This window comes from Chrysochloris asiatica, unplaced genomic scaffold (assembly GCF_000296735.1).
Source record: "Chrysochloris asiatica unplaced genomic scaffold, ChrAsi1.0 scaffold00301, whole genome shotgun sequence".
Lineage (NCBI taxonomy): Eukaryota > Metazoa > Chordata > Mammalia > Afrosoricida > Chrysochloridae > Chrysochloris > Chrysochloris asiatica.
The window spans coordinates 976,994-985,874 of NW_006408819.1; the positions used below are offsets into that span (position 1 = coordinate 976,994).

The window sequence follows — 8,881 nt, forward strand, 5'->3', positions numbered from 1 at the left end:
ACAACAACAACACATCAAACTTTATATAGGAAGTTTTAGCCAGTAAAATAAAGGAAGAAAACAAAATAAAATAAAGGACAACTGCCTTTATTAGTCGTCATCATGATTGTTAACATAAAAAATCCCAAGGAATTTATCAAAAAAAGCTACCAAAAGTTATGATTGAATTTAGCATGTTCACAGAATACAAGATCAATGTACAGAAGTCAAGTATTTGTGTATATATGAAAAAATGAAAAAAAAAAACAAAAAACTTTCACAATAGCATGAAAACACAAAGTACTAGTATATTAATGTGACAAATAGTTGTAAGACATTTCATAGAAAATGACATATATGGAAGGAGGCTTAACATCACTAATTGTCATGGAAATACCACTACACACCTACTAGAATGACTACAATCCAAAGAGACTGGCAAAAGCCAAGTGATGGTAAGGATATAGCTAGTAGTTGCTTATGGCCAGGGCCTGGGGACTGGAGGACCGACTGCAAAGGGGCATGAGGAGAAGTTTGGGGGGTTATGGAAATGCTATCTATTTTGATCTGATGGTAGTTACATGGGTGTATACATTTGTCAAAATTCATCAATTCATATGATTTTAAACAATGAATTTTATTATATGTAGGAGACCATGGTGACTCTGTAGGATAAACAGCACAAGGTGGGCAATTTGAGCTCAATATCTGTTCCTTTGGAGAACGATGAAGCTTTCTGCCCCTGGAAAGATTCACAGCCTCGGAAACTCTATACAATGTTGTCGTGAGATGGAAGTGAGACACACATAGCAACCTCAACATTATATGTAAACTGTACCTTAATAAATTTTTATTTTTTTCATATATAAACTAGAAAGCAGAAGATGTTTATATGTGGCATGGTGATGTTTTCCTAAGGTTCTATTGGGCAGTCTTGCCTATAAAGATGTAACATTTCAGGTGGATGCCCGATCTGAAGGTCATTTCTCCAAAATTTCATAGAGGAAATTCCAACAAACTACTTACTTGGTCTTGGGTACCTTGGTCTTTTATTTCCATGGCTTTAATTTCTAAGTAAGTTTGAAAAACAGCAGTGTTCACCCACATCTTAAAATTCAAGGCTTTGTCAGAACTGGAAAGCCTCTCCTTATGTAAACAAGTAAGTAACAGTAAAAGTAAGAATTCTGCTCTAACTACTTTGAGCCATAAACTTCACCTAGAAAGGCGTACCTTAACTATGTATGTACCTTTCCTGTACTATGAAATGAGAATACTCTGATCTAGAAGTCATGATAGAATTAAATTCTCAGGTTTTGTCCAAATATATATGTGATCCCAGGAAAGTCCTTCTCCATTCTATTTTCACGTTTCTAAAAAGAGGAATCATAGGCCTCATAAGGAGCTTTCCATCAGACAGCAAGTTTTCAGTTTTAATAGTATTCACAGCGCTACAACATCTACTTTTTCAGCCTAATGTACAACTTCTTTCTATATGGTCCAAGTGGTGTTAACTACTTTTATTCATACATTCATTCATTTAGAAGCCATTTTTAATTCCTGCTATGTGACGTATTTCATTAGGCAAATTTGCTACACACGACCTTTTTAAAGTGTTGAAGAACAAAGATGTCAGCTTGAGGACTAAGGTGCGCCTGTCCCAAGTCATGGTATTTTCAGTAACTTCATATGCATGCAGAAGCTGGACAGTGAATAAAGAAGACCATAGAAGAATTGATGCTTTTGAGTTATGGTGTTGGAGGAGAATATTGAAAGTGCCATGGGCTGCCAAAAGGACCAATAGATTTATTTTGGAAGAAGTGCAGCCAGAGTGCTCCATGGAGGCCAAGATGGCCAAACTTCGTCTCTCATACTTCAGACATATTGTCCGGAGGGAGCAGTCTCTGGAGAAGGACATCATGTTTGGTAAGGTGTAGGGTCAGAGAAAAAGAGGAAGACCCCCAATGAGATGGATTGGCCAAGAGGCAGGATCAATGGACTCAAGTGTGGCAATAGTGGTAAGGTTGGCTCAAGATCAGGCAGTGTTTCATTCTGCCGTGTGTAAGGTCGCTATGAGTCAGTACTGACTCAATAGCACCTAACAACAACAACAATATGCCCACCACTGTACTGCTTAATGGGGATACAGCAGTGAACAGAAAGTACGAGTTGTGTCTATATGATCTCACATTCTTAAATGGATGGGATTAGAATTCGAAGCCAAGTCCATCTGATTCCAAAGGGCACACCCTGACCACTTTACTACATTTCTAATACGTGGCTATAAGTTCCAAGTTAGTGACCAAAAGGAAAGTGGGGCTTATTCTTTGTCCGATACAGTGTTTCGAATTCTCAGTTCTTCATAGTTTCGAGTTCTTCATAGTTCTGATCACAGTTTGTATGTACATACACACATATACTTATTTTTCTCCCTCCATTAGAAAGAAAAGACACTAAGGCTCTGTACCAAGCTTGTCATTTCCACCACTATAACTGAACACAGGAACTGGCACATTATAGGATTTTATAAAAACTATTTCTGAGAGGGAGAAAAGTGGAAAGGAGGAAAGGATATTAAACCACCTTGTAAGATGAGAGAATACTGCTTCCAGGACCTCCCACCTGGGTATGTGGACAGGGTAAATCAGACCCCATACAGATTCCCATTGAGGAATCCATTCTAGTGCTCCCACATGTTGGAAAAGAATGAGCTATTCAGATTTGCCCTCAGAGGTCTCTGGTGTCCTCCTTTACTGTTAAATTTTCTGTTGTGTGTATGTACTTTAAGAGTCATCTTTTTCAGTTGCTGTGAGCAACAGAACCATCTTTTGTGTCTGTCATTATCAGGGTAAAGACATTCTTTCTATACATGTCTCCTTTCCAGTGCAATCTTTAAATTGGTTGACTTGCATGATAGCCTGCTGAGAAGAATCAGGATTATTAACCCAATTTCAGAGATAACTAAACTGTGATCAGGAGAGAATGAGTCAGTGCCCTGGTGTTTCCAGGCTTCTTGGGGGCTGATTAAGGGATCACATTTAGACAAGAAAAGTTATACTTATTTTTCTAAAGGTGGCAGGATAGGATTCTGGGCTGATCTAAATATCTCCATACCATGCACTACTTTGAGAGGCTTCCTAGTCCACTGAATCTATCCATTGTGCTCATAAAGACTTGTGTCTCAGTGAATCTAAACAAATAAATCTACTGTGATTCTTAGGAGCACTCTTTTGGTGGAGAATAGGAATTGAGCTCCGTGTTGAATACTGTTTGCTTTAGTTTAATTTCATTTTCTCTTCTCTTCTCTTTTAGGTTAACAATTCATGCGGAATGCCCCATGCATTTGGAAGATTTCCCCATGGATGTACATGCCTGCCCACTGAAGTTTGGAAGCTGTGCGTATTTTCTCCCGTTTTGCTTACCCAATCTTCTTCCAAAGAAACTGTAATATTTTCAATTTTCCTCCTAGGAGTTTCTAAAGCTGAGATTTTTACCAAGGGTAGTATGGATGAAAGGCAGGGAGAATGGATATGAGTGTTACTAACTGAAGACGAGCAGAAAACATGCCCTTTAATAGTGTTTTCTTTCTAAACAACAAACCTTATTTCGCCATCTCAGACTAATTTCTCTGTCATTAACATGGTGTTTTTATTATTTGAAATATCCATTCTACCTGTATTCTAATTTACTTCTCTTCAGTTCTCAAGAGTAAATGGTAGGCAAGATGAGACTCTACATGAAGTAGACAGTGCATTTGAAAAGACCCAACTAATTACATGTTGCATATTATTTTCAGTCACTAATTCACCAAATAATTTAAGATTGCCACTTGTGTACCAGACTCTATTTTAGGAGCTTGGAATGTACCCTGTCCTTGTGGAGCATATATTATAGTGGTGAGAATGATGACAAAGAAAAAATCAAGTATAAGTAAAGTATTAAAATGATATACTATGTCATTAGATGAGAAACGAAATGGGAAAAAATAAAAGTACTGCAACTACAGGGCATAAACATTTCCATTGCATTTTATGATAGAAGTAATCAGGACAGTCCTCTGCAAAAAGATAACATTTCAGCAAAATTTTTACTAAGGTACAGGAAATTGCAAATGCAGACATCTGAGGAAATAGTACTCCAGGAAAAGGAAACAATCAGATTCAAAGACCTTGTAAAATGCACTATATATGTGTGTGTGTGCATGTGTGTGCGCGCGTGCATCATTTTATTTTATTTTATTATTTTTATTGTGAATTGAGTGATAGTTTACATGGGAGAACATTGGTTTTACACTCATCATTTCTTTGCAAACACTACAATCCCCTCCGTGCATGATCATTCAACAGTATTTGTTTCCATTCTCTCTGCTGTTTATTTATTTATAGAGTGGGGAGGGGAGGATGTACACAAAACCACTCAGGAATAATAATTTAAACAATCAAAGGGCACATTCTGCAAGCCTGTTTCTTGGCTGCCAGCACATAGTCTTTCTCTTTCCATGAGTCTAGAGACTTCAGCTGCTCTTCTCTCCGTGTCCTCATCTCTGCCTTCATTTTGGTGTCACTGAATAGACTCTATCTCTGGAGAGAGTCCCACATTCCATTCACACTCTTCTCCCTTCATGGTCCTAGAATCTTCTGTTTCTGGAATGTAAGATTAACTACTCCACCTTTTTTGTTATAAAATGTCTACCTTTACAGTTGTGGCAACCGTAATTAGCCATGATAACAATTATTCACTATTGAGTCATAAGAATCTTATCCCTATCTCCTTTTACCAGATCCATCTAGATAAGATGAAAACTATTCAGTGGGGATTCTACCTTGCTCTGCACACTCTGAAACTCCACTCCCTCTTGAAAACTTGTAAGCCAGTCACTTTGTGCCTTTATAGCCCCCCAACCCCATTTTAGGTAGCCAGTGTCTAAGTTGCCCATCCCTATCTACCCTGTATACAGAGGGGATAGCACTGACACTTGATTTGAAGATTCCTTCCCTCTCGGTTGGTATTTTGAGCTACTACATCAAGTTCATCACATTTTAGCAATTTGCATTTTTTTTTAATCAAAAAAAATTTTTTTTGGTCTTTCTTTATTTGAGTTCTGGTCATCAAACCATTGAGGCTAAGTCAAATGAGTACTATTTACAAGTTTGGGCATTATGTGCATTTCACTTCATATCAGCTGGACTCTTTACTCTCAGCTCTAGCCCTCTGTAGCTATGTCCTCGTCCATGGACTCAAGAGTCCCCAGGTCTAACCACACTTTGGACCAACCAGCCCTTCCTCTTCTCTCTCTCATCTCCAGGTCAACGGGAGTCTATGGAATGCGTTTGTACTCCGCTTATTTCTTCATTGCTTTCCGCCTCTTCCACTTACATGTTGACCAATGTAGTCACCAGCAATCTTACATGTCTATTCATGTGTTCTCTTTGAGTTCCATTCTTAGGGGATTTGTCCTGAAGGGACTTGATTGCTTGCCTTAATGGATCCCTGGTGAACAACTTTCTTATTTTTGTAGTAGCGAATCATGTAACCAATCGTTCTGCCATTTTTGTTTTGCATTTTTCCTGCTGGGCTTTCTTTCAAGAAATATCTTCTGTTCCAGCTGGTCTGCTTGTCCTTTCCAGTGAGAATGCCCCACCTCAGAAGGCTCTGGATAGGGCTCATGATTCCACCTAAGGTCCTATACTCTGCAAAGGCTCCACAAGAATCCTATTTTACTGGGCAAGTTCTAGAATCCCCTTTAGGTATGCCAATCAATTTATAGGCTGAAGACGGGCTTATAAGCTTTCTGAAATCATGTTTCCTGGTATTCCTTTATATCCCATTCAAGTGTCTATTTTACAATAGTAGGCAAGGGAAGCAAATATTCATAAGACAGTCAAGCAGCTTAACATTTTTTGCCCTTCCTTTTCCCATTCAGACTATGTCTCTATCCCTGTATCACAGAGCCCTATTGTTCCAAGGTATCATACATCACTATTTACCTCTGCCCTATTTAGCTCTAGAGCTGCATAATTCTGTTGAAAGTTTTCAATTTGTATTCCATCAATTCACGGACACTTGTTCCTTGCCAGTGCCTTCAGTGCAGCTTGAACTTTTGTATCATTGGCTTTTGATCATATGTTATTTCTTGAAATGATTTAGTATAACTCTTTGTACTCCTTTAATCTTTATCTGATGCTGTTGTTAGGTGCCATCTAGTTTGTTCTGACTCATAGCAATGCTGTGGACAACAGAACAAAACTACCCAGTCTTGTGTCATCCTCACAATTGTTTGAGTCCTTTGCTGCTGCCACTTTGTCAATTCATCTCATTGGGAGTCTTCGTCTGGTACACTGACCTTCCACTTTACTAAGCATGATGTACTTCTCCAGGGACTGGCCCTCCTGATAACCTGTCCAAAATAAGAGAGACAAAGTCTCATCATCCTGGCTTCTAAGAAACATTCTGGCTGTACTTCTTACAATACAGATTTGTTTGTTTTTCTGGCAGTCCGTGGTACTTTCAGTATTCTTCTCCAACACCATAATGCAGAAGCACCAATTCTTCTATGGTCTTCCTTATTCATTGTCCAACTGTCACATGCATACATGGCTGTTGAAAATACCATTGCTTGGGTTAGGTGCACCTTATTCCTCATACTTACATCTCTGCTCTTGAATATTTTAAAGAGGTCTTTTGCAGCAGATTTGCCTAATGCAATTAATCATTTTATTTCTTAGCTGCTGCTTGCATGAGTGTTAATTAGGAGCCAAGCAAAAAACAAAACAAAACAAAAAAACTTTGACAACTGTAGTCTTTTCTCCATTTATCATGATGTTGGTGTGGCATTGCAGGATAATGCACTTAAACACAAGGTTGGTTTATGCTGCAAGATTGGTTTGTTAAAACCCACTAGCTGCTCCTTGGAAACCCTAGACATGGTCACTGTGAGTTGGAACTGTCTCAAAGGCACATAACAACAACAACAACATCATGATGTTATTTCTTGGTCCAGTTGTGAGGATTTTTGTTTTCTTTACATTGAGGTGTGATCCATAATGAAGGTTGTGATCTTTATGTTCATCAGTAAGTATTTTAAGTACTCTTCACTTCCAGTAAGCAAGGTTGTATCAACTGCATATCACAAGTTGTTAATGAGCTTTCCTCCAATTCTGATGCTATGTTTTTCTTTTTATAATCCAATTTCTTAGATATTTGCTCAGCACACAGAATGAATAAATATATTCAAAGGATACAACCTTGCACACACCTTTCCTGGTTTAAAAACATTCTGCTCTCCGTTGTTCTGTTAGATCAACTGCCTCATGCTCTATGTACAAGTTCCTTGTCAGTACAAGTTCCTTGTCAGCACAATTAACTGTCTGGAATGTCCATTATGTGAAATGCTATCCATACTTTGACATGATCCACTCAGTCAAAAGTCTTTGCACAGTCAATAAAGCACAAGTAAATATCATTCTGGTAGTCTCTGCTTTCAGCCAAGCTCTATCTGATGTCAGAAATCGTATCCCTATATTCATGTCCTCTTCTAATTCTAGCTTGAATTTCTGGCAGTTCTCTGTTCATGTACTTCTACATTCAGTATTGTATTATCTTCGGCAAAACTTTACTTGCATGAAATATTACTGATATGGTTCAATGATATCCGCATTCTCTTGCATAACCTCTTTGGAATGGACACAAATATGGATCCTTTCTAATTAGCTGGCCAGGTATCTGTCTTCCAATTTTCTTGACATATATGAGTGAATGTCTCCAATGCTATGTCAGTGTGTTGAAAGATTTTCATTTGTATCTGGAGCACTGTTTGTGCTGATGACTTCAGACTTCAGTGCATCTTGGAATTCTTCCTTGGGTACTATCGGTTATTGATCATATGCTAAATCTTCAAATGGTTGAACAAAGACCCTTTTTAAAAAAAAAATTTGGTACTGGATTCTGTGCATAAATTCTATCGTCTTGATAATTTCTGCATCATTCAATATTTTGCCCAAGAATCCTGTAATATTTAAAGTCGAGGTCTGAATCTTTCTTCAGTTCTTTCAGATGGATAAATGTTGGGAATGTTCTTACCTTTTTGGGTTTTAGCTCCATGTCTTTGCATGTTGCATTATAATATTTTAGTTTTTCTTATTTAGCCACCCTTTAGAATTTTCTGTTCACCTTTTACCTCCTTATTTCCATTTGTTTTAGCTTTGCTATGCTCAAGAGCAAATGTCAGAGTCTCTTCCAACATCCATTTTTGCCTTTTCTTTTAATGACCTTTACTTGCTTCTTGTATGAATTTCTTGATGTCATCCCACACTCTTCCTGTCTTTGGTCATTACTGTCTAATGCATCAAATCTGTTCTTGAGATGGTCTCTAAATTCAGGTGGGATGCATTCAAGATCATGTTTTAGCTCTTGAGGACTTGTATTGGTTTATTTCAGCTTCATCCTAAACTTGCATGTGAACAATTGATGGTCTGTTTCACAGTCTGCACCTGGTCTTGTTTTAGCGGATAATATGGAGCTTTACTACTGTTTCCACAGGTGTAGTCAATTTGATTTCTGTATATTCCATCTGGAGAGGTCAATTGTATGTTGTTTTAAAAAGATAATAGCAACGAATGTTATTAGTCTTGCCTACTCTCTAGCATCATTTCTATCACCAAGGTCACATTTTCCAACTAACTATCCTTCCTCTTTATTTCCAGTCTTCAAATTCCAATCACCAGTAATTATCAATGCATCTTGACTGAATGTTTGATCAATTTCAGCTTGAAAAAACTGTTTTTTGTTGTTGTCAAATACCATTGAATCAGTTGACTCATAGCAACCCTTTATGGGACTTCCAAGAATCAGCTAGTGGGTTTGTACCATTAACCTTGTGGTTAGCAGTCCTGTGCTTATCCTACAG

The 8,881-nt window shown here is 37.9% G+C and overlaps 1 protein-coding gene across 1 annotated transcript in view; it reads left to right on the forward strand.

Annotated features, from left to right (window-relative positions):
- The window catches only part of GABRA3 (gamma-aminobutyric acid (GABA) A receptor, alpha 3), a 306,376-nt gene that overhangs the window by 219,087 nt on the left and 78,408 nt on the right, over positions 1 to 8,881 (forward strand). Inside the window, exon 5 of the mRNA XM_006874786.1 lies at positions 3,289 to 3,371. Coding sequence (XP_006874848.1) covers positions 3,289 to 3,371 — 83 coding nt within the window. The remainder of the gene's footprint in view (positions 1 to 3,288; positions 3,372 to 8,881) is intronic.